The sequence below is a fragment of the Anticarsia gemmatalis genome, chromosome 12, assembly GCF_050436995.1.
Source record: "Anticarsia gemmatalis isolate Benzon Research Colony breed Stoneville strain chromosome 12, ilAntGemm2 primary, whole genome shotgun sequence".
In the NCBI taxonomy this organism is placed as follows: Eukaryota; Metazoa; Arthropoda; class Insecta; order Lepidoptera; family Erebidae; genus Anticarsia; species Anticarsia gemmatalis.
Genome location: NC_134756.1, coordinates 10374131 through 10401010, shown reverse-complemented (window position 1 = coordinate 10401010; position 26880 = coordinate 10374131). Strand labels below are relative to the sequence as shown.

The 26880-nt window shown below is 32.9% G+C and overlaps 1 protein-coding gene across 1 annotated transcript; it reads left to right on the top strand.

The window, feature by feature from the left end:
• On the top strand, nt 1–26880 carry LOC142977309 (uncharacterized). The gene is made up of 3 exons (XM_076121126.1): nt 1–136; nt 21939–23015; nt 24820–26880. The coding sequence occupies exons 2-3, from the start codon at nt 21962–21964 to the stop codon at nt 25302–25304; spliced, it is 1539 nt and encodes a 512-aa protein (XP_075977241.1). The 5' UTR covers nt 1–136; nt 21939–21961; the 3' UTR covers nt 25305–26880.

The window sequence follows — 26880 nt, the reverse complement described above, 5'->3', positions numbered from 1 at the left end:
TGTCATCTGGCTCTCTACAAGGGAAGCACGTCCGTTGCGCTCCGAAGCCGTGAACTTTCCGTGATCGCAGCAAAGTGCGGGTGTTAGAAAACATTTTTGGTGTTCTGTGAAGTGTTACGCACTGGGATTTTCGACGGTGAGTTTCTTTTTTGATAATAGTAATTTTTAAAGGGGTTGTTTTTATTTGTTATATTTTTTTGTGTTTAATTGAGTTTTATTTTGGAATATTTTAACAAAACAAAAATAGTGTCATTAATATTTTTATTGCTTTTTTCTTTTATTTTGGAAGAGCAACAATTTTTATTTTATAGCCTTATGTATTTATTTATTTATTTTTATAATTATTATCATTTAATTATTTTAGTTATGGTTTTACCCTGATATTTACTAAGCATAATTAAAATTTTAAATTATTTACGCTTAAAAAAATTAAAAACATTTCCGTTTAGTATAGTCTCAGTTTTGAACGCTCGAGCTTTTGTTCTCATTGTCTTCAATTCCCCAAATTTTCCCTAATTTTATTAACATTATCTTTGTAGCAATTACAGTTAAATTGAGCTCTTAGCTAACACGCTCGGAATTTGTTAAAATAGACGTTCGAAAGCAATTAAATTACGCTTCTATTCAGAACTATCTCGGAAACCTAAGACAATCCACATCTAAGATCTGGCATACCTAAGGCTAACTACAAACTATGTATCAAAGCAAGTCCCATTGTTTTCGCATCCGGCTTTCGTATTCAGGAAGCCTGCCGCCGTCCTATTTTGGGTCTTGAAGACATTAGTAGCCTATCTATATCGCTGTCTGCCTCGTCAGTTGAGAGATTGGCAAGATTGGCTATAACGGGACGACGTCGTCCGACTGATGGTTGAGTGTTGAATAATTTGGAGTCAGATTAAATTTGTTATTATTAGACTATGATGTGGGCACGTAATACAACTATGTATATTATTACGATAAAATGACTAGAAAAACCTATCTGATTTTTCTTTTCTTTTTGAACTTTTATTTTGCCAGTCTAGGAGTAGTAATAATAATTGCGTAAGCGTAGCATGGTTTACACGATTTGCCTCATAGAAAAACATTTGTTGATATTGATATTTATGTACAAATATTTATGAAAATGTTATCCCAGGGCAAAAATTTCAAATATTAACAAACTCTATATAATCAAGTCACATTTCTTCCTAGTTATGTTAAGAGGTCTTATTTAACCCCTAATTTTCTGCAAATTTATTTCTGGGCACGTGTCTCCTCTCCAAATGAGAGAGGTCAAGGACCCTTGTAATATTAAATTTTATATTTCCCCTTATTATTCGCAAAATTTAATTATAATTTTACTTTTAAATTACTATATCACTAGAAAAAATGAATAGATAGACGTGACTTCTCTGTGAAAAAATAATGCTTATGCTCTGTTTTTTTTTATTAGTTTACTAATTCTAAGAAAATAAGGGTGGGTGTACAGTTTAAAAGATGGTCACTACAACTGAATCCTGGGTTATGAAAAGATTTCTCGCATAAATATATTATTTTTCGTAATACACAAAAATGGTTTTCGTTTGCTTGTTTTCTTGGGGTGTACAGGCTTGGTATGCTATTTTTAACACATGCCCTACTGTTGCTATTATTTACAGTCGACAGATACTATCAAGTATTGAGAGTTTGATATTTAAAAGATATTTATATATCAACTAGCTTGCTTATACGGTTTTCACTAAGTGCGCTGATCAGGTTTTCAAACAACATTTGTCGACAAATAGCCGATTGTCGACAGTCGACTGGACTAAGAAAACGCCGCTCTAGTAATACTTTTATATAAAAACCACGGTCCTCAAAAGTATTAGATTAATTGATACAATAATACATAAAATTTGTCGATAGCAACCCGGTCTATAGTCAATAGTAGTAGGAAATTGCATTACAGTACGCCTAAACTGCAGACACAGGGTGTAATTCTGCTCTGTTGTATCCAAAATGCAGCACAATTTGGATCATTAACATTCTTATATGTACATAAAAGCAAACTAAAACATACTGTAGTAGTACTATGCCGTACAATTCGTTTTAAGTACTTCAAGCATAAAGGAAGCAAGTGCAGTTTCAGTATTAAAGAAAATTGAGCCAAAGTACACAGTTTTTATGGTTTAATATTCTATGAGGTTACAAGTTAGTTGTGGGAGTTCTTTAGTTAATAGTAAGTGAGTTTATGGTCTAATTTCATGAGAATTCTTAGAAACTGCTCGGGTAAAGTACTGGGTTCACGATCAATGGGTTTGACCTATAGGACTTTGGGTTGAAACTAAGTTCCTATGATTAATAAAGTTTAGTAACTTATACCTTTAATACATTTTGGTTTCACTTCTTGGAACCTTATTGTCACCATCGAGTTAATTGTAGTAAATTCTCTAGATACAATTCAAACCACTTTGTATATCATCAACTCTATTTTGTTTCTATAATACTATGTTTTAAAAAGTACTTGAAAAATATTGCCTTGGAAATACGCTGCAGACGCCGATCAATTTTCTGTATAAAAATTCTCTGTAGAGCCTCGATAGAGGTTTGTAATCAACCGTCTCGCTATTGTGTAGCAAAAGCGAGATAGTCTTTACAGGCGTTTTAAAGCTCCTCTGAAAACTATGTACACAAACATAGTAGGATCGGGCAAATAATACAGTAAATGAAAGCTTCGTAACACTAGTCGACAACGAATACTACAAATACAGACGCTTCGCAACTATGTTTTCTCCCAAAACTCATCTCAAATAATTACACTCCAAGGAAATACCATCTAATTACATTATACCTTGGACTAGGACCAATATAACAAAAACATAATACCCGAAAAAAATGTCAATTACTTTCATTCACCGGCCGAAATTGGTCTCATCGCGTTTTCTTTACAAAAAAAATGTAAAGACAGGCTCTTTGCGTGTAATATTCTGGCCTTTAATAAATGGCGGAAGAAATACGGCAGGGAGGTATTTGGAGAGATTTTTTTTAAAGAATTTTTCATTGTGAGTGGTCTCCCACAAAGACGGGAAGCTCAACACCAATTAGTGTCACTCGTTTATTAGTTCGCGAGGCTTCGGGGAGGCGGTAAACCTCGGAGTGTGGATCAAGCTGTGAGATATTGGCGGTTTACTGATTTTAGATCAGAGAGTTAAGGAGTCTTTGGTCTTGTGGTTTTTGAGGAGTATCAGATAAGCTTCGATCAATCAATTTATATAAAACCCTTCCGTTACTGAGTGAATGCCTGATGGACAAGGCATAGCCAAAACTACTGAGCGTAGAAAGTTGAAATTTTGTATGAAGATTACTTAGGAAGTGTAGAAGAGCGCTAAGAGAAGATTTTTGAGACTCTCCCCCTCCCTACAAAACGTGAAAAAACTTAAATATTTGAAAACTAAAGTCGACATTTAGTTGTTTGCCGCTGCTAGTAAAGTCTAAAGTAATGGGTCAATAATATTTCAACGCAATGACAAACTGCTGCTATTAGCTGGTATTTTCCCGCTGTAAGCTTATACTTTAACTTACAGATTGGTTCTTCGGCCATTTTGCAGACTAAACCTGGGGTGTAAATAGACGTTAGAAGCGGAAACAGTATCTACTAGTACCACAGCTTAATACCACAATAAATACACTTAGGACCTCTTTATAAAAGGACAGCACATACAATTCTTTCACAATTAGTGGTACTCCAACTGAAGTGCTGTTCTCTACAGCTGGTATTCTTGTTTAAAATGTACCGCAAATTAGTTCCTACAATGCACGATAGAGGCGCTGATCAGATTTTTGTACAAAATTTCTCGATGGCTAGCCGGTTATCAATAGTTGCTAGTAGTAGGGAATAGCGCTAATGTATTGATGATTTGTTGCATTCTGGAAACTTTTTGTGTTCGTACATACTAACAGAATGGCACGTTTAAATACTGAAGAAACGTAATATTGCATATTTGGCTATTGTAACATGTGTAACAACAGTGTTAATGAAGTATTGCGTTTTGACTTGTTGCATTGAACTACGGTAATTGCCAAGTTTAGATACTACATAATCAAACAATGGCAATGTTTAAAACGCGATTTGGTTGAGTTTTGGATATGAAATTTGACGAACGCATTTGGTTCTCACTTTTTAGAACAAATATTGCATTATTGTATGACGCTTTTCTTCTTCTATCTTTCTTCAGAACTACGTATGTCATTCTTGCGTAGGACTAAACATGTTCAAAGTAATTCTTTTGGTCAAACCTTCCGGGAAATACAAACAGAGTATTATTTTCCAAAAATAGCTTTGAAAGAGACAAACAAAATGTTGTCAAATAATGCAATATACAGCGGGTTCAATTTGAACTCCCACGTGAAATAATGCTTGAAAACACTTGAACGTAATATGACGCACTATATGTCGTATGTTGCAATAAGCTTCCTTTAATGAAGCACCGTCGCATCATATTTTATTAAGCGCACTACCTTCCGTTTAACGAATAATTAAATACATATTTTTTTGACTATTTAAAATCTCTTTTAAATGCTTTAATAATATTACTGTATTTTTAATTAACAGTTGGTTAATGATTTTTACAGGCTTTGAGTCTCTTCGTGAGCTCATATTTTAATCAAATCATTACAAGATCGTTCGTGGGATGCAATAGTTTTAGTTACCCCTTCGTTAATCTTTGTACCAGAGCATCGTGAGTTTATTTCTCGCACGTGTTTAGATATGTGTGAACTGAATTATTGATCTGGAATAATCTATATTATGTACAATGATGATTTACTCTTTGAAACATTCCAATGGAACTCTGAAACGTATACGTTTAGAGGTATGGTCGAAATGGAACGGACGTACGTTCGAAGAAGTAGGTAATGGTTTTGGTAATCCAAAACCATTTACTACTGCTTCGACCATTACAGTAGCTCCGTAATAATCTAAGAATATCATTCTGCTTTACTTTAAAGTATGGACTAATAACAAGTAAGTATTTCTTCAAGATTGTAAAGCTTTCTTTTTCTCCCCGACCCTATTTGTTGGACGTCAGCACAAGACGGCCACTGGTATCCCCACAATTTTATTTAGAACGTCGTTGCAATTTTCATCGCAAGAAAGATTTTATAAAACATGCACCTTGCCTCGGGCTGCTGACTAATTGCCTACAAGAGTATATAATATTTTTTAATATATTATTTTAAGAAATGTCTGGCATTTCGCTGGTTATTTTGGGTTACAAGCAGAGATTTATGGTTTAATGAAAAATGATAAAAGATTCATCATCATCTTGGTCATCTGGTACATTATTTATAGTTAGGTAGAGTACTACGAGTACTACGAGTTACAAAAAAACTGTGTATCACAATAATATAAAATATGGAAGGTACATCACAACTGTTATATCCGAAGGCTTAGGAGTATGAAATGCACTCACGATTTGCCATTTACATTCTTAGTCCTACACACGTAATAGGAGGCGAGCCTACTCCCAACTACCATACTCCAGGATACTATCGATAATAATGTATAAAGTCTAATTAAGGCTCTCCACAGTCATTATTCACAAAAAGCTAATGTATATTATACTAGGCACTTAATTTCACTAAACAAAATCCGAATAAGTAAATTGTACCTTCATTTGAGCACATAGCTTTGTACAAAGGTACTGAAACCTGAACATTAAATTTCCTCGCGTTCCGCTAAAATAGAGGCGATTAAGGGATTATCAACCACTTTTCGGTGCAACGTCTGCAAATAAACTTTGGTGTACGGTATTATGCGGAAAGTGTCGCCGTATTTAGGAACAAAATATCTATACATATTCTTAAATCCGGATTTGTGAGGTACTAATTTTATGTTGTGCTTTGCGAGTTAATTTGCTGGTTAGTCTTAGTACTTAAAGGATTTAGTGTTGCCTTTATTTTTGTTTTTATAAGTTTATACAGCGTAACATTGCCTCACTATGTTGATTTTTTAAAATTAGTTTTCCTGCTACCAACAAATTCAGAAAAGGCTATGTCGGAATAAAATACAGCAATGATAACTTTAAATCTGGATTTCGTGGTTAGTTACATATTTATCGCTTTGCCGGATGTGTTTCATACAATCAAGAGAAATGTTATAAAGAGATAAAATATATTCTGCAAGGGAAAGAAACGTGCCATGGCATGATTTAAATAAAAAAAGAGGCTGCAAAAATATGAATAAAATAAGATGTGCATTTTAAAACATGTAGTGATGAAATTGATAAAATATGCTGAAGGGGATTCGTTGCGAAGGGGAGAAGCTGAGATTTAAAACGAGGATGTGTTTCTGAAAGCCTTGCGGATATACATGAGCCTCGAATGCGAAAAATGCTCGGGAGTTTAAGACTATTACCAACCAGTAACATACTGTAGCAGTTGTTTTTTTTTAATATTGATTTCATTGTTGTTTTTTCTTTTTAACATTAATTACACGAAAATAATATTGAGGTCCTCCGTAATTGAAATGAAAAATAAAATATAACGTCAGTAAACACCAGTTGGTACAATGCTGTTTTAAATAATATGACGATATCTTCGACGGGGACGTATGACAAAATGCTCGAACTTTCTTGAACGTAGAAACAAAAGGAGTACACAAAACTTAACGCTTCGTTGCTTCTGTCCACCCCCAGGGAAAATACTGTAATATTATGTAAAACTGTTGTGTGCTCAAAAATACGAAAATATTCGTACATCCGCGAAATTCCCGATAAATAAATATTCAGTATGCTGCGGTCTCATAACATTTTATTTTATTTCGTATGCGTCAATTATTAAACCTGAATATTTTCTTCGGAAAAAACAATAACGCGAAATTATTTATTAAAATTTCGGAAATAAAATTATTTTTATTACTCATTCTGTTTTACTGTTCTTCGGATTTTATATGACGTGTCTTTATTCCGCCATTCGAAATTTTAGAAATAAAACCGTCAAACACATAAACTGAAGACTATTTCAAAGCAGTTCCGTTTACTGATGAAGACCTTAACAGCTCGGGCCATCAAAACACAATTTAAAATTACAACTTTAATGTGTAATGCATAAAGTTGGAAATCCTTCGTTTTATTGCGGCTGTCAAATTTCCTACAGTGTTGAGTTATTTCTCTATACGATACAATAGCTGGATGACGAATGGCCGTACAAGTGAGAAATATTTCAAACTTCGTACAGTGATATACGATAAATCAAATGTTTGAAACGAGTTTCCTACATTTTCGTACATTGATTTCACTTTTTATTGAAAACAAATAGAAATGAAAGTAAACGTTCTATTATATTTTATTAAGTGCCGAACCGATAAATTGTTAAAATATATTCATAAAATGTGAAATATTAAAAAAATATGAAAAATTCTAAGACAAATCTAAAAGTAAATCAATTTAAAAATAGGGCGACCGTCTAATAGTTTCTATTGTGCTTCGTTCTTTAAGTTTGATTGTAAAATTAATTCTACAATAGACTAACAGAACTTGTTAAATTTTCAAATAAAACTTCAATGAGGTTTCAAAAGGTTTTGTGGATATTATAAAGGTAATAAGTACAGTACAAATTTACTGTTCAAAGCGTAATAATGAATGGTGATCGGTTCAAAGTTTCTGTACAGTTAGCTATTGATTTTTCGAAAACTAAAATAATTCTTATGAAACTTTCCCATTATACAATGAAATGAAGTTGCTTAGTAAAAGTTGTTCGAGTTGTTATAAGTTTTCTATTGCTCGTTATAGAGACTTGAATGTGGGCGTTTTTAGCACATTTTAACTTTAAAACAAAGCAAAGATTTTAAAGTTTATCCTGTTAATATTTGATGTTCAATAATTTTGGAAAGTTCGTAATTGGGAATCTATTTTCGGGGAATTGTAGAAGTAGCCTGTGTTTGTGATATTTAACAATAGTTCCCAATTAAATGATATCATTCATTGAACCGTTGCATTGTGTAAACTGTCTTTATCATTATAAAACCAAATAAAGAAAGGAAACAATGATATAGAACGAGCTTAATCTACAGATTGCTGAAAAGTTTTATCAGTTCCTAATCTAACCAGCCTACTGCAAATATGCAATAGAATACTTAGTTATAACATACAAACACTCGTTGCACACACGCCTTAATTTTTCAACACCATTATTGCTATTTTTTTATAATATGGCACTTATTATATCCGAAAATACATGAAACACGCCGTAGTCTTTTATGTATCAGTTTAATATAATAAGCGAGTACGATACCAGGAATGTAAACAAACTCCGGGTTACTCTCGAGATTATTTCAACAAAAAATGGTTAACAGAATCATGGCATTTTGTCTATCGCCCCGACTGTAAAAGTTTAATATTATTTGTTTATAGTAAAAAAAAACTCTTCAAAAACATATAAATTAACATGCAAATATTCCCGGTAAACCTAAAACCCAAATAACCAATAATACGGTTTTACACTTTCATATTTAACTTGGTGCAAAAAAAATTTAGTAAAAAATAAAATTGGCCAAAATTTTGTAGATAAACATAAACTAGTAACATTTCGCGGAACTTTTGTGAATAGTCTTTTAGTTATAATAAAATACTGAAAAGTGAAACAACGACCAATGTTTTCATATTAAAGTATGTGGAAACGCTCCAGTGAAAAATAACAAAAGCCAAAATTGTACGTACTGCATTTTGGGACATTCTTGAGGAAACTTTTCCTCGTGTATGATAACGGACTTAAAGTTTGATTTACATATCAAACAAATAATTATTTTTTCAATATTCGACTGCTAAACACGAGATCCCGGGTTCGATATCCAAGTTGACCATAGTGCCTATGTTTAAAAAAATATTTTTAGATTATTTGCATCAATAGTCCGGAGCTTGCTAACGTGCCCGGCTATGGGCTCACCCCCTACTAAATACATTGCGAAACGCGGGTGTATTTTATACATATGTGCCCACACCTTCGGGTAATCAGGCGAGATATTATTATTATGTATGTTTTGTTAGCAGTCACGACTCATCTGATGTGTGCGAACATATCGCTGTAGGATAGTCTTTTACATATATTTATTATACATTAAGTCTTAAAACGTGAACAGCGAATAGTGGGTGTGTAAAATGCCACAACCTACACTTTCAGGATAGTACGACGTTTAAATAAACATACTCATTTTAAATGTATAAATTGAAAATGTACATAGAAAACGCTATTACATAGAATAATAGACCAAAACTCAAAAATTATATTTCAACATTTTCATAACTACCATTTCAATCAGTAACCTCTTTAAAACTAATTCAAAATTTAATTGAAAAATCTTTCATAAAAACTAGTTTCTAAAGTGTTCTTTAAAGTTTAACACTTATATTAATTCGTTTAAGTAATACTTAGAAAGTAATTTGTCAAGCGTAACTCGGACCGAGTTTGTGGTATCCATCAGAAAACAAAATTTATATGTACTATATTATACTATACAATTTTTGGATTGATTGCTTTATAAGAAAGCTAAATGTCATGAGGTACTTTTTAAACCTACAAAACAGAGTCTTCCAGTGAATACTTCAAAATTTAATGATAAATCAATCACTCATGGTTTTTTTTACTGTGTTAATAACAAACTTATGACACTCAAGTAAGGGACTTTACTGCTATAGCCTCTCGCCATTTTTTATGGAAAATTATAAGTGTGTCTCGTATGTTGAGAATCAATTATTTGCATCAACGATATATTATGCTTGCAACTCGATGGTTTCAATTTTGTTCTGAATAACACTAAAGTAACGAATAATTTTGATAAGCTACGATCCTAATCGATGCGTCCCCTGCACAGGAGTAGTGCAAAATACTGAGTTTCATAATGATAGAAGTCGATATTTCGTATAAAATAAAAATAAAACACGGATTTCATCACGAATATTTCACTGGAAAACGTTGGGAAATCCATAAACGAAAAATATCGGAATAAAATATTATTTCGACTCTTAAATCTTATAAATGCATAAAATATAAGTCTTCAAATGTTCAAATTCTATCTGCAATAAACGTTGAAAATTATATTGTATGGAACTGAAACTTTGTCCTCCAAAATTGGATTTGAGGAGCTAAAGTGGCAGTCAATTTTGTCACGTGCATCGTCGATAATTTGGAGATACAACTCAGAAACCAAAACAGCTATTAGATTCATGATTGTACTCAACGTGAGACAATAATAATGACATAATTTTGTTTTTTTTATAACACTTTCACGCAAAAATGTTGAACATTTTTTTTAAATGAACACAGTTGATTGTTTACAACTAGATCATTACAAAGGATCTTTTTACGGTAAAATTGTCTCTGTGGACGAAATCATAGTCAGACTCTAGCCTAAAATAAATTCGAATCGATATCATCCCGATGTAATAAAGTCGTAAATGCAACGTATGCGATTTTATACCACCTGTTTCGAATAAAATATTATCTATAAATACTAATACAATACGAGTGGCTTTACAACCAAAAATTTATTCGTTGTACGTGGCTTTTAGTAATATGTTAGGATTTATTCATCCGCTCTTGTTATTCTCAAAAAGATATAAATCAAAAATGCATTTCGAATACTCGGTTTCACTTTATGAGTAGTTGAAGTTTACTCGAGTTTTTTAAGTTTTTTGAAAACAGTTTGATACTTTGACTGCAACCACCAAGTTTAAGAGTTGCTCTTTGATGATACTTAATGCAGTTTACCTAGTATTTTTATCGGGATGATAAAAAGTAAACTTGAGGGATCGTTTGACCATTTTATAGTTACAGGCGATAGACATGTTTAAGATGCTTCGGTTGAATCGACTTGACTGGGTTGATCAGAGAGACAATCGGCAAGCTACCTATAAATTTCGTATGAAAAAATTGACAACGCCCCTAACGGATGCCGTAGGAACTAATTTTGCAGTACAATTTTAATGTCAAATTCTCGATACTCGTTAATTCCAATAACAGTGAGAGAGGGTTCATTAACTAAACAATAAAATAAAAATAATGTGAAATATGTAGATCACTATTATATAACATATTAAAAGTTAAACGGTCGTTATACCACGTCAGCTGCGAGTGACGTCATTATAAAATCATTCATACTTTCAAACTAAGTGAAGGACAAAAAGTGCTCTTACGGAAAAGGGGATTTAATATTCTCTGGATATCCATCTGAACTACTGCGCTAGGAAAATGACGTATTTCTATAAGTATATTATGTTTTCTTTCTAAAGTACTTCTTGTGGATTTACTAATACATGCAAAGCTGTCTATTTTTTGATAGTATATAGATCTAAAATAGTAAAATTATACTTTAGTAAGTACTGTGTTGCACTGAAGTAAATCAAACATAGGTATATCTTTTTTATAAGAGATTCAATTGCTCAATTATAGAAAATAATAAAAAACATCTTTCAGAGTTAAATATTTTACAGCGCCTCTTCCTTCTGTGTAGCCTTATTGAAAACTTAAAAACCAACTGTACCAATTTTTTATAAAAAATATACCACCTTAAGAAAAAATCACGTTATAAACTGCCAAAAAACTAAGCTTAAATTTTCACTTAACCTACCATATTCATTCCTCTATGGGCCGCAAAAAATATTCTCAGTATTTATAGGGTGGTGTGTGAGCGGCCGCCGTACCGTAAGTAGCTGTCAGCGGCAGTAGGTTGCTCGTCTGGTTGCATAATGGACCCGCCTTTAGACAAATTTACGGCTCGACCCTGCTTATGAATGGCCGTAGTGTGGTCAGAAGCATTGAAAGAATATTGCGAAACTATTTTTCTTGAAATTTTCAATCTTTGGAGTATCTTAATAGTGTGGAAACTTTTAAGATAATTGTACAGCTTAAAGTAGCGAAAAGTGATAAATAAGACAAAAAGATATTGAAATATTTATCTGTCCTAGAAAGTTACTGCTTTCATATGGGAATTATGTGTGTACAAAATAGCAAAAGGAAAAATTGAGGGGAAATAGATAGGAAAGTGAATAAGCGGTCTTTGAAAGGTTGCGAACTATATATTTTTAGGATGACGTCTTCAATACAAAATGAACCATTCATATTTTCGTTTCTACTATGACTACACACTACAGACTGTCTGGGACTGAAAAATTACTATTTTACTTTTAATAATGTTAAAGTGCTGACGAAATTTTCCTCGTTAATAACGGGCAGTATTTCTAAATATGACCGGTATAAACTTCGGGAGCCGTATCGTAAGTTCCTGTCAGTGGCAGTAGCCTGTTCGACTGAATGCATAAATGGGCCTAGACAAATTAACGGCACGGCCCAATTTATGAACGGGAGTCCGATGATCAAAACCGCAATAGTGTGGCATTATTTTGTGTGAATGTGTTTATTAATTTTAAATAGTTTTAGTTAATTACCGCTAGTTGAAAATGGATGAATTAATTGAAGTCATTTATTAGTTAAAATTTTGATACATTAAGATTTTTTTGCTTATACTGCGCGAACGGTTTTTTAACTGTTATCTTAAAAATAAACGGTCAAAGTACTCGTAATGCTCATAACGAAATTGATAAAAAAGGATAGTTATCGTTTTTTTCATAGTTCATTTCAATTTTCTGGCAATAAAATATTAAGTTATGACCTTTAAACACATAATTCATCAAAATTCCACAAAAAATAATTTCATAATAATTTCTTCTTGCACGCAATCATATTTCAATAACATTATTTCACACCTACGCACGTACGTCACTATCCGAAGACGAGAACAAAAAATCGACCTCTATTCACTTCATCAAGTCAACTGAATGATAGATCGATGTCTATTTTATATCCTTGAACCAGTGATAAAGATACCAGATAGTTAGCCTTGGGGTCAAGGTCTGTCCGTTTCTGCGTCATCGGCCTAAGTTACGGCTGTCTTTATGGAGAAGTTCGTAGTATCTCGGCCATTGGGTTGTAACTGGGGGACGTGAGTTGTTTCTATTGCTAGAAAGATGTGGATTGAATTGTTCGGGGTGTAATCTGTGTTAATGACAATTTTTTGTGAGTTTCGAGGTATTTCCATTGTAAATTTTATTTATTGAGAAGGGTTGAATCAAAACTCTTTAATGAAAAGTTATAAATTAAATTTAGTATTTCAATAACCATGTTTCCATACAATGAGTTCATAGCAATGGTGATCTCGGTAGTATTTATTAGAGAGATAAAAATAATACTTAAACCAATAATAATGTATGCATTCTGTATAAGCCAATAAAATAAATCAATATGAATATTTTACGCACGCTAAAGCCTACGGGGTTATTTGAAAATCGTCGAGTCAACAAGCAGCCACGTACGCCATTTGGCAAATACTATAGACACATTCAAATTAATTTGCGTATTTCAAGCATCTTTAGCAAACACCAATTTCATCCGAACGTTGGTTCTCGGAATAATTTCATTACCGTATTTGTTAAACCGTAGAACGGGGCACGGCCAAACCGAAGATCTTCCAAAGATACCTTTATTCTTTTCGTCAACAATTATTTCTTTCTTCAATCGATACAAATAGATGAAATTCGTTTCACTAAACTCACAAAAGCCACTCTTAGGTCCCTTCGCGATAACTTCAGAGCCGGGGTGTACCTATTAAAGAAATTGAATAAACCCGAAGTATTCTTATCCGCAGGTAAAATTCTGTGCCTACAACAAACGTGCTTTGTGATCAATTTGGAGGATTTTGTTAGAAAAAATCTCTAAGGGTTGTTAAGGCACAGGTACAAATAGGCAGGTAGTTGTTAATGATTGCGAATGCACAGTGGGATTACCTCGGCTTTTGTGGAACAAAAAAATGTTACTGGTTTTTGTGAATTTGCGTTGTAAAATATTTTTATAATGGATTGGTTATGCATGAAATATGTATTGTTAAAAAATTAAGGCTTTATCATTGAATTAGTAATGGAACAAAAATTACAATTTTCGTTGTTCAGTTAATATTTTATAAATGAATGTCTAGTTCCACTGAGGACACCGTTTAATTTGTTAAATGAAATGAGTCCTATGTACATTTACTTTTTATTAATGTTTGTTGAAACAACGAACACTAATGGATTCTTTTATTAATATAACTATTACTCAAATATTGTTACAGTCAAGTTCTTTAAATTAAAGTTAGTTTATTATTCCCCGTTCTATTTCGTAAGGAACCAAGATAATAAAGTCTTGAGTGATAAAAACTTTTTTATATTGTGAAGTTTTAAATATAAACATAAATAACTTTAGAAGTGGAGCAATATTCTTAAAACAAAACAGCTTGAATCATCAAACCACATAGCTTATTGTCGTAAGTAGAAAGAAAAGTATCAGGTAATAACCCATTCACGCGACACCAAAAGTGTAAATACAAAAGCGTTATAGGATTTGTACAAAAAAACGTCCATTAGATGTGTCCCATATTCCAAATTATAAATTGATTAATTCCAACGAAATCATGTGAAAGGAAATTGTGGTTTTATCCTCAACTTACAACAAACCTGTCAAGAAGAAGGGATTAAGTTACATTCTAACATTCCTTCTAAATAAAAGTTCTATGTCAACCGGCTGTTGACATAACCGGCTGTTGGTCGAAAAAATGTATTTTTTTTTCATCCGAGAGGATAGTGGCTCACCTAGTGTCAAAGTTATTCTAGCCGCCTTAAAATATTTAACATCTTAGGTCAATTTACGGTCTGTAATGTGGTAATGTAGATTGACTACAACCAGAACCGCTATTTACCCCTCCGCGGTACGGCAAAAATATAATTATATCCTATAAAACAATTCCTAAGAGAAACATCCATTTTTCATTAAAATGTTTAAAAGATCCCATTATCAGTACACGTTTCGATTCCCCGAGTATCAGCTCGAAGCGCAAAGACAATGTGCTTAAAGGATTAACGTACTCTATAAGGTTAAGACGATTCCCGTCTAAGTAGAAAAATAAGGCTCTACACATTCCGGGAATTACGTCGACATGTTCGAGTGATTTCGGCTATTTTCGGGAAATTTTCGGGCATTTTCGTAATGCCAGTAAACCGTTTTAATTGAATTTAAGCTGTGTTCTCACGGCGCGAATGTTAGAAAATTACTTAATGTTTATTTTAGATTTTATTGTTTCGTTTACATTGCTTTGTTGGTGTTTTTGTGTCTATAATATTTTATTATATTGTTCATTAGTGTTGTTGTGTTATACATGTTATGTAACACAGATTATGTAATTCAATTAATTTACTTTGATTCGAAATCGAAATAAAACGAGGTGTATAATCGTAGCTGCAATTGAAAACTAAATAATTTGTAGTTGATACGAATACTACATATTTTAAATTAATCACAGTCTTCGAGTTTCATTAATAACAAATTAAATAACTTTAATTGATATTATTGGTTAGCCTTTATTGCAGAAAGTTGTATTGTAATATTCTTGAAAATAATTAATAATTTACAGAGCTCCAACTAACTACAAATAATTAAGTTGACACACAGTTTAATATCGAGTTTTAATTATTGAAAGTCACTATTTAAGACGCAATTAAAGCGTCAGGTATAATTTAGAGTTATATTTAAAAAACCTGAAAACTATTAAAAATATAAAAACACATCTAACTCAAGTACGGATATAATACTTGACTACTTTAACGAGTAAAAAGAGATTATTACGTTAACAAAATAAACTACATATTTTCTTTATCTACGTAAAACTTAGCTCTGAGTCGTAATAAAAACTCTAGCAATTTGTAGACATAAATATTACAAGAGTTTCTATTACTATTCAACATCGTAACAGCACATTTGATAAAAGTAGGTACAAATAGATTTAAACAACTTGTTCAACAATAACTACAGCACTTCACAGATATTTCTAAGACTAAAATATTACAGTCTATAACATTTTTTGCCCACAAATAGGCTATAATAATCGACGAGTCATTTTAAAGGGTGTCCTCGAAAGCCGAAAAGACGTAATATTTTATCAAAACAAATTCTACGATAAAAGCTCACGACCGAACACTCGGGCGCTCGGCTAATGGAACTAAGGTTTAAGTAAGCACGTACCTCTCTCCTATTATTTTAATGTGGCATTTTGCGTTCGTGACAAAGATCAGAGCAGTGATTCTACACACTCGTCTTTCCAAAATTATGTGAGAAATTTTCCTAACAAATATTTTTGGGCGCAATATTTTCTGTTTCATTAGTTTTTATCGGCTCAAGGGTTAATGTTTCAACGAATTGAAATAAAACTTATTTTACAGATTATTCTTTGTGTTTAATGTTCGGAATTTATTTTTGTTTTGAATTGTTATGATTATGAGTAGGTAATTTTATTTAATTGGGAGATGTAATTTTTTTATAACTATCTATCATTAACTTTCTGCCTCATTAAATACTTATGCTTAGAAAAATGTCGGCAAAAGAGTGTACAATTTTATTAAATTGTGATTTAGTGCTCTACGTTTGCGAAATCAATACCTATATCAATTGAGACAAACTATTGCCTAAAATATCAATAGACTTGTTAGTAACATGTTTGAATGTCATTGACCTCAGATAATATCGGATAGTTACAATCTACCTAGCTAGTATATTGTTAGAGCAGTTCGAAGGCCTAACGACCACCGTCTTAATTGATTACCGCCGGAAACTACATTATGTCTACACCTTGAAACATGAAGTAGGTAGTTCTGTTTAATAACCCCTAATGACTATTTTAACTACCTATCTATAAACCGGCCAAGAGGTTACTATTGTTAAGCATAGTTTACTTAAGCGGTTTCAATGTTTGATCATTCCCTACTTCCAAAAATGCAGTTCCAATGGTGACGTTGTACCTCTATTATTGTTAAATTGCAAAACAAATTATAAATATTTTCTGTTGCTGATATATTAAATGCAAGAGTTTAAGCTTTACTAAACATATAAACAATCACTTATATTTTATTTGAGTGTATAGATAGACGTAGATACAAGTAATAATAACCTTTTATTCGTCAATTGAAATGAATAACCCGTCCCATTGCTGGGCACGGGTACATCCATAAAGGTAAATTTAATTTTAGGATGAGTTTAATTAATCATAGAAGTCTATAACACCATTTTAAAACACGAACACATTTCTACCAAACACTAACTTAGTTCTCTTTAAACATTTTATTATACCACCGAACCCAACTGTCCAATTAACGTCTGTACCGTTCAATACTATTGTCCAATTTGGAGCATAAATTATTCATCCAATACTATATCAATAACATCGACAGTTTGATAAATACTTTTGTAAATCGGTTCTCGAACTAGTTTGATACATACATAGTGCATACCCACTTTCAACCTTTCAGGGGTTGATTTTAGAAAACATAAGTATTTTATGCGTAATCCCGAATGTGGTTAATCTAGATTTCAACTCAATTGGTTTTATGGTTTAGGAAAGCGTGAGAGATAGACAGACTTCTGCTTCTATAATATTGCTACCTTTTGTCTTCCGTGAAATAAAACATTATTTTCTAATGTTAATCAGATTATGACCCTGCAAAGTTTTATTCAAAACGGGACATACGTGTTTACGTGGAAGAACGACAACATTTTACATTTTTAATTTTATAATTTAGAAATTTATGATACTATTGTATCGATATACAAATAACACCGGGTGTTCCATAAATATTTGTGAATTTATTCCCGAGCTGTGTTCGTTCGGTTTATTTCTGGACTTGGTCATCGAAAGTATTGATTTTAGCTAAGATAACTGATTCAGATGCAAATAGGTTAACGGCTATGTAGAATGCAGTAGATGCTATATTACGCTTCAGTTATACAATAATACACGAACAGAATACTATATTGTTCTAAAACTGCACTGCTGAATTGTATATTGGGGCGATTTCACACGACTATCAACTGTACTATAATTTCGAATTTATTTGGATGATTAGCGCTCCTAGCGTATTTTGAACGAACAATCTTCCGAATAATTTTAAATGTCAAACGCTCGCTAGTCCATAGTAACGACTAAAAAATACATAAAGAAATGTAAAACCTTTAGTGCTCCAAAATTTTAAGTTCATACAAGCACCGCAATAACTTAATAATAATATCAACCCATTGAAAAAGCCTTATAAACAGGTAAAACACTCCTCAGCACAAACATATTCAACAGAAAAATTGAATAAACATCAAAAAAGCCGTGAGGGTGACTAATTTTCGCGTTCCGTCAATGTCATGGTTGAATTCCGAGAACGAGCTCAAACGAATGCAAACGTGGGCCACACAAAATTCACTGTAACGATGTTATCTACAACCTTATATATTATGCTACATTTTGTGTTCATGCCCCTTGATTTTGTGGCACATAGTGCAGTAGACTTTGTCACTAGGCATAAATTACTTTATTAAATGAGCTGTAAAATTAGTTTCATTTTGAATGTATTTATGTTTAGAATAGTAATTAAGTATCCTTCCTCTGTCTATAACTTAAATTCTATCATTATCAATTCCTAAATTATGCCTCAAACATTTCAATATTGCCGAACAAAATATTTCCATCACCAAATTGTTCTGACCTGTATAAATAGTTCAACGTTATTTGAACTCCCGACCTTTTGCCGGCCAGCCGACGTTTGAACTTTTGAGCTATTATCGTCTCACACTAAATATGGATCTAAATTGTGAAATTATTGGACCGAAACCAAATACGGAATATTGACAGGCTGTCCATTTAAATTTGAGAACAATTTGGGTTGACGTTGCATATTTCAATAGTTTTAGACCGTGTTTTTGGGACAGAATTCTCGTATAGTTTGGACTGTCTGAAATATTTATAAATTGAGGTTACAGCGGTCACACACATGTACGAATACATGCATAGGTTTAAGCTTTTGACAAGTATTTTCGCACGACTAAATAAGACTTTCTGCAAGTATTTATAAGCGTTTGTGGCCACTTCGAATGATTAACACCTATGGTACATTATGAATATCTAAATAGTGATACCAAACTACGGTCTGGATTTTGATCACGCTTAAAGTAAATTTACAAAGCCAGTTTTGCAAATATTTTCATAACCAAAATGAACTTTTGAAGTAATACGTCTGAAAGAAATCGCACAACCTTAGAATCTTGAAGAAATACAATGACCCCAAAACATGCATTTGATTTGCGTGGAAGACTTACGGTCAAATTTCTCCTTTTAACCAAGATTAAAGTCCAGCAGTGGGATAGTAATTTGCTTAATTTACTTCGTATTCCTGCAAATGTACATCAACATTCTTGATTGTGTATGCGTAGAGTAAGTGAATACGTTAACCTGTTTCATATGCGTGATTGGTCTACTGCTCTCAGCTATACCAATAGTCCTTACACATAACCTATTACATAATCTATAACAGTAACAATACAAAGACGAACACAAACAAAACACACTCAATATTTAACTACCCGATGAAGTTTGCTCAAACCATTATTAGTGTCAGTGAATTATTATTACGGTCCTCTGTCAATATCCCTCGAACATAGATCAAACAATAAACAGAAGTTATTAAAAAGACGAACAAAAACTCTGCCAAGTGCGAGTTGAACTCGTGTACGAAGGGTTCTCCATATCTTTAAAGTTAATTTATAAATACATATAATTTAAAGCGTCTTATTTATGCCTTTATCAATGTCGAGGCAAATTAGGCAAATAAATAACGATGTAAGCCCCCTTAAATATTCATTTTCTTCGGTTTTTGGTATTTGGTTATATAGCGGCAACAGAAATCCATCTTCACGGTACATGAGATGTAGCCTGATGACACACAAATAGACAGATAGATAGACAATGAAGTGTTAGTCATAGGGTTCCACTTTACCATTTCGGTACGGAACCCTAAAAAAGACGTTTGCGATGTTCTTTAAACAAAAATAGAACAAGCACACCCACCGAAACGAACCGGTGGACTCCTAACAGTATCTTTTTACAACTTCACTTCAAATAGGTATTGCACGCGATTCCCGTCCAGAATTAAATTTAAAAAAGTACGATCGAGTGCGGCCCCGACGATACTGCGGAAAGCGTAATGATTTTTAAGAATTCGATTCCTTTTGAAATGTGGAAAAGAGTTTTGTGTCGTTATTTTCAACTGATCTAGTTTTGTTGGTGACTGTTATATAGTTCTTGTGTTACTGTTTGTTAGTTGTTCTGTATTTAATGAGAGGTTAAAGGTCCTTTGTGCTGTGTGTATGATATTGGTAGTGCATCAACTATAATGATACGGTGTTTGTGACTGCTGAATACGCGGTTAGAAATCCAGAAAAGTCTTGTACATCGTTTATTATTTCCAATGCTTAGAATAGGTTTTAGAAAGCTTACTCTTTTTTATTAAAAGTTAGTTTTATTAAAATAGATAGTTGAGCAAATGATTTCTTTATATGTTGAATGCAACAAACAATTTAAAGTCCTCCCTAAAGAGCATAAGCAAAAGTACATTAACGTTAAAAGACATCTGAAGATTTGAACTTCTTAACTAGTCTCTCAGAAGCAAACAAAAACCTATCAATAAACAAAATACATGTGCCGTATTACATACGTACTTAAAATATTATTATACAAGAGAAACATTTTCTTAGAACAAAACTTTGCGAGCTCTCAAGACAAAGACGTTTCTTCAAAAGCAGCTTTAAAAAGTAAAAGGCAAACATGATTCGTGAATCTTCGCACGATATTAAACTTTTTACAATAACAAAGGACTTAACTCGCGAACTTTACCATCTCGATCTAACAATCCCCTTAATTAAAGACTCGCAAACGCGTCAAGGGATGCCCTTAAAATTTCAATCCCTAATAACCATTTGGAAGAAACAAAAAAAGTCAGCACACAACATGTTCTCTCTCCCTCCCACTGATTACTAACCTCATTCGTGTGAAGAAGAAAGAACGTTTTTAATTAAACACGCTGATGAGCTAGTTTCGTGATGTGTAATTTTCTTTTGACGACAATGCTTTTGTGTTTTGTTAATTTATCTGGAGAAAATGGTTGTAATAAAAAATCGCTCCAAGGGATATTGGAGTTTTAATTAGTTACTTAAAATTCAAATATTAAAATATCTGTCTTCATTTTATATTATTGTTTAAATACGTACCTTGTCATTGTTCTAGCTGATTACAATTTTATTTCAAAGATTATTTACTTTTGTTTCATTAGTAAAACTAGAGTACTTGAATGCTATACTTAAAAATGCTATCAATTTTTCAAAATGTCAGTGAGTCATTTTTTATTCAACGTCTACAAAAAGGCACATATCCTAAACAAACATGATACAAAACGCACGTACGATGACGAATTCTATTCTCCCCCTATCGAAAAGCATATTATCAAAGTAATTACGGTAAAAAATGATAACAAAAAGCCGAATTCACGGAGGGGTGGACGTGGCATAAATGACTCAAAGTCACGTGACACGTAACGGTGCGTTCATTACACGCCTCCCCACAAATTAGGCTGAGTGCAAGCGATACATTCGATACCCACTCCAACAAGTCAATGGGCGAATGAATTACGATCCGTTTTCCTAATAAAGTACCCAAAATGTGCCCTCTCACGGTACAGCCTACCTAACGCTTAAGTGATTATGTAAATTTAAAACCGTTTACAAACTGTCCGGACTATCTCTTGTCCAAAATATTTGAAAGTCGAACTTACTCACTTTATTCGTCTGGAATTTGAAGTAGTCTTATTTTACGCTGAAATTTTCACGTCAAATGAGTTTCATAATCCATTAGTATTTGTCGGATATTCATTTCGTTGAATGGAGAGATAATGCTGACCTCAATATTTATGTATCGCTCTTTTCCGATTCAAAGCCTTTATCGAAAATGATATTTTATTCGTAAAGTTACATGAACCGTTTTTATGCGAAAACGCTTTCAAACCAACACTTTAATTTCTTTTTGTTTGTTTCAGGTTAGTGAAAAGGCAAGGGGGACATGGAGACCGTCGTCCAATATTTACTCCTAGCTTTGGCTCTGACTTCAGTGCAAATATCCTACACTGAAAGCCGTCTAAATGAAAAACGCAGGGATAAAACTGAAAGGAGGTACCACGGAACGCAAGTGAAAGATAACATATGCGAGTTATCGAACAGAGAATCCAAAGTGCATTGCTATTGCGAAAGTACAGACATCAAGACTGCCAAAAGGGCTGACTGTTGGGTATTCAACGGTGGTATCGATGAGAGTGATCCGATATGGTCTAGTTTCAATTCTCAACCTTACTTAGAACGCCTCACATTCAACGTGAGATCCGACGGAGCTCTCAAGTTTATTCCCTTCCACGTGATCCATCGAATGAAACGGCTACAAAAACTGTACATACACTACGCTACACTCAACAAAATCGAGAAGCGAACGTTCTCGAACATAACCACGCTGAAAGAAATAACGCTGATGAACAACAAAATAACCGAATTGGACTTCTCATCGTTCACGAATCTCCCGTCGCTCGTAAACTTAACTATAAAAGAGAATAAAGTAACAGAAGTGCAAAGGGATGTGTTCGTCGATTTGCCGAGTCTCAAATATCTGGATTTGTCGTCTAATAGTATCAATCTGGCGCACGACGGTTGTTTTGAACATCTGACCGTATTGAACGATCTCGTACTAGAAGTTAATTCAATTACGGTACTGACTAGAGACACATTTAGAGGCTTAGCTAATCTGACGAGATTGGATCTGCGGTCCAACAAGTTGTCAATGTTGGGCGATTTAACTTTTACGGAACTTTGGAATCTAAATGAGCTACTTTTGGATAATAACGAATTGAAATTTGTGTCCGAAAGAGCTTTTGATGGTCTCGCTCTGCTACAGAAATTATCTATGACAGGGAATAAATTGAAGTCTATTAATGAGGGGCTATTAGAAGGTGTGCGCGGTCTTGAATTATTGGATCTGAGGAACAATGAGATAGAACATTTTACTTACGAGACGGTGAAACCGATATTGGAAAATTTGAAGATGAAGACTTCGGTTCTATATTTGAGCGGTAAGATCAATATTATTAATCAGAACAGAAATGTAGTAATTTAAATCTGAAATTATTTCGTCTGTTTGGTACACAGGTTTACCAAGTTCAAATATTACAGTTAAAAGTTATGACACGTCCTAATCTTCGTTTAGGGACCCATAACCCATTCGGCCGGTCAGTAATTGACCCTTTAGTACTTTCACACCATGCTGCATGCTCACTCATTCACAAAGGCGGATCCCCTTTGTAATAACATATAATGACGCCAAACACTGTTATTTGTGTTACGCCGGAAAATTCATATTTAATTCCATCAATGTCAAAATTATTCAAAACGATGACATTACTTTGCCATTATAATGATATTACGCGTTTTTTTTTTGTTGGCAGCATGTTATTTACGAAATAAATAACACAGTAGGTCCTGGGAAGTTAAATAAGTATATTTTGTCCAAACAATAGGGAATTCCCTCCTGTATTTAATCCCCTACTAAAGCACCCTTCACATTAAGGACAATTAATGAATGTAACAGCTCCCTTTATCGAATCAGCAATGGTAATAAACTCGATTTTTGTACAATGGTGTACATTCAATGCAAACATGTCGAGAATTTCCACATTTTAATTAAATAGGCACGTGTGTCTATATAATTATGTTCTGTTGTGATACTTCAGTATTATGAATAATTAATATTTACCATCGTTCTGTTTATACGGATAAGGGATAGCTTAGCAAAGCCGTAATTTTAATGAAAATTATTTTAATCGAAACTTAATTCAATTACTATTTGGTAACAAAATTGTGTCTCTTAAAAAGTTTTCTCCTTTTAGTAATTCACATTTCATTTCATTTAATTACAAACGTTTCAAAAATAGTTTATAGAAAGCGTTCTCAATAGGTTTTAAATTTATAAAATGCGTCAATTGATATGACGCAATGCGCTCAACAATCCGCATCAACTTTATGTCACTTAAAGTTGCTCTTAAAGTTTCAAGACATAAACAAACCTTATACTGCATCATAATAGTCTTACAAACGTAGATAAATAGCACAAAAATATACCTAGCATTTTTTAAATAGAAAATACTTTTCTTTAGATATTATATCATGACCTTGAAAATACAGATATTATATAAAGAAACACAAAAGTATGCTTATATTTATTTAGCCTTTTGAATGAAGTAAAATATTTTTCACTTTTGCGTGAAACTGTCCTTACCCTAAATAAACAAACACATCAAACATAAGACTAGATAGCTACGTATTTTATAAAACGGGCAGAGGTCTCCCCCAAGAGAGAATAATTTGCCGTAATTACCACGTTTATTCAAGCCAATTGGTGGTCATAAAACGTGGAGGAAGAACACAGCTGTCATCTCTGCTTCTACATATTTATCATATAAGATTACTCACGAGGGAATTATGACAATTTCAAGTGTGACGTACTTACATTAACTTGGACAAAATATTATCTTATCGACAGATGTTGTTTTACCTAAAGATTTCAACATTACTAGCCCTTCCCGACCTTTGTTCGCTCGTGCAGAAATTTAGAACTTAAACTTATTGGAGCATAAAATTTCAATCCCATGATATTATGTGATTATAACTTTCCAGTCCCGAGTATATTTTCTTAAGTAGAAATCGTATTTTTTGCTAAAACACTCACAAAGTTTGAGGCAATATTTGAATAATTCATTCGTTTTCGTGATACAGACGTAACAATACGGCATGATATTTATAACTATCGCATAGGCTTTTCTCTTTGACGTTTATTTTATCCTTTGAGTTTATCCTAACTTAGAATTTTCTTTTTTCCAGGTAATAGGCTAAGTTGTGACTGCCGTCTGTCGTGGATCCAAGTTCTGAGAAATGAAACGAAGAGTGAGCCTTTAAGATCAGCATTAGATGACGTGACATGTGCTCTTAATACGGCTGACAGAGCTGAGAATACACCGAATGAAGTTAATCAAGTGTACAACGATGCTAAGCCATCCAAATCTGAGCATCTTTTTGAAGTAGAAGGAAACGGCGACGTGCTCCAACAAGATGGTAACGAAGAAGAATTGTATGAAGATACAAATCAGTATAAAGTTGAGCCAACAGTACAACCGGTCGTAGCTAATCAAGTTGCCGTAGTTAGTATGCCCGTAGAGACGCTGCCTTGTCCGCGAGAACTACGAAACGGGGAAGATTCTCTAATGCTCTCTTCAAAAGATGAAAGCTACTGGCAATCTAGTACTAGTACACGGTATATTTCAAGTTTACCTTTAGTAGTAACGTTGACATTATTAAGTGTATTTTAAAATGTGAAGTTTGATATAGATACCTTGTGTGATGCTACTTGTATTTCTAGTGGCGAACTTAATGAAAATATTCTTGACGTTTCAGTTTATCTTAGTTTTAAAAACAATGTTACATTTTTAACTTTGTAATTGAAATAAGAAAATTCTCTTATCGTTTGTACATTGTTATAAAACTCTCACAATTCAAATCTAGTATTTAATTTCAAGACCGTCGTCTGGAATATTTTCATTTAGTTCACCACTAAAAGCTATTCATTTTATACTTCTGCTATTATGCTTGATTTTTAGATTCTAAGAGAAAAGACTGGTTTAGATATTTAATAAATTATTTCTTAGTAAGTGTAATTTAAAGCCCAGTGTCGTAATCTATCCAAAGTTTAATACTGCTAAGTGATGTGTGAAGTAAGTTTGGAATGTCAGTAGCATTGCAGTTCGCTATGATTTTGGACGCGTTCCAACTTGTTGAAAACCTATAGAAGAAGGTTAGAACCAGTTAGAACTATCGAAATATCTGTAAATGTCCATTTTAGAAATTGAACGATTGTTTAGAACGCTATTTTTTATATAAAGAAAATAAATTTGTGTGCAGAACTAAGCTTAGGCTTTAGAGAGATACTTTAAAAGAAATTCAGGCAAAATTACTTACTGTAAAGCGAACAATAGAAATAAGTTATTTATGTATGCAACGATATAAATTTTTGAATAAAAACTTGATAGAAAATGTGGTGTATTATCCGTAAAAAGCTGCTTGAAATATTTGAAGGTTTTTATAGAAAGGTTGAAAAGAATCTTAAAAACTGTACTAAGCTACTTTCTTGTGTACAAAATGATCAAAGAGGGGTTTTTAACCCTCGCTGTTTTAAAATAGTTTGTTAGATTTAGAATATTTTTTCATTGCAAACTGTCTAAAAAAATAACTTCACAGAATTGATAACATTTTTCGCTTTAAATATACAACCCTTAGTTATTTTTTTTGTGATTCTATGAAATGTTCTAATTAGTTCTTAGGTCGAAATACTTTGTTCTTTGCCAAAGATATCTACAAAGTATAATAAAATAAGATATGATTGTGTAATATTTTGGACTAACGCCTAGCCCCTCATTGCGGGAGGAGACAACCCATCAGTGGAAGAGTAATGGGTTAAATTTATTAATATTTTGACTTGTCAGAATACCTTAAGTTAATTCAACATAAATCAAATGTTGAATACTTTATTACATACTAGAATGCAACCAGCGAATCCTGTACCGAAACGTAAATTCTGAGGTAAAATGCGTGTTCGTGTTAATTCCCATATTCTATTACACAATAAACATGCAACGCGAAAGATTAAACGTTAAGATTTTCTTTATAATATTAGACGACTGTCAATTGAAATTTAATATCTATTTTTATCATAATGACTGTCATTCAATATGTTGCGTATGCATACATAGTGTGTTTGTGTTTAAGAAAATTAGTTCTGAAAGTCAAGAGTTTGTATTATAATAATAATAAGTTGTGTAAATATTGAGTATAAGGATTTGGCTATTGTAATTAGGCGATAATGAAACATTAATAAAAAAATAAGATTAA

Coding starts and splice junctions, on each gene's coding strand:
- LOC142977309 (XM_076121126.1), top strand. CDS start 21,962: ATGGAGACCGTCGTCCAATATTTACTCCTAGCTTTGGCTCTGACTTCA. Junction 23,016..24,819: donor TTCGGTTCTATATTTGAGCG/GTAAGATCAATA, acceptor TCTTTTTTCCAG/GTAATAGGCTAAGTTGTGAC.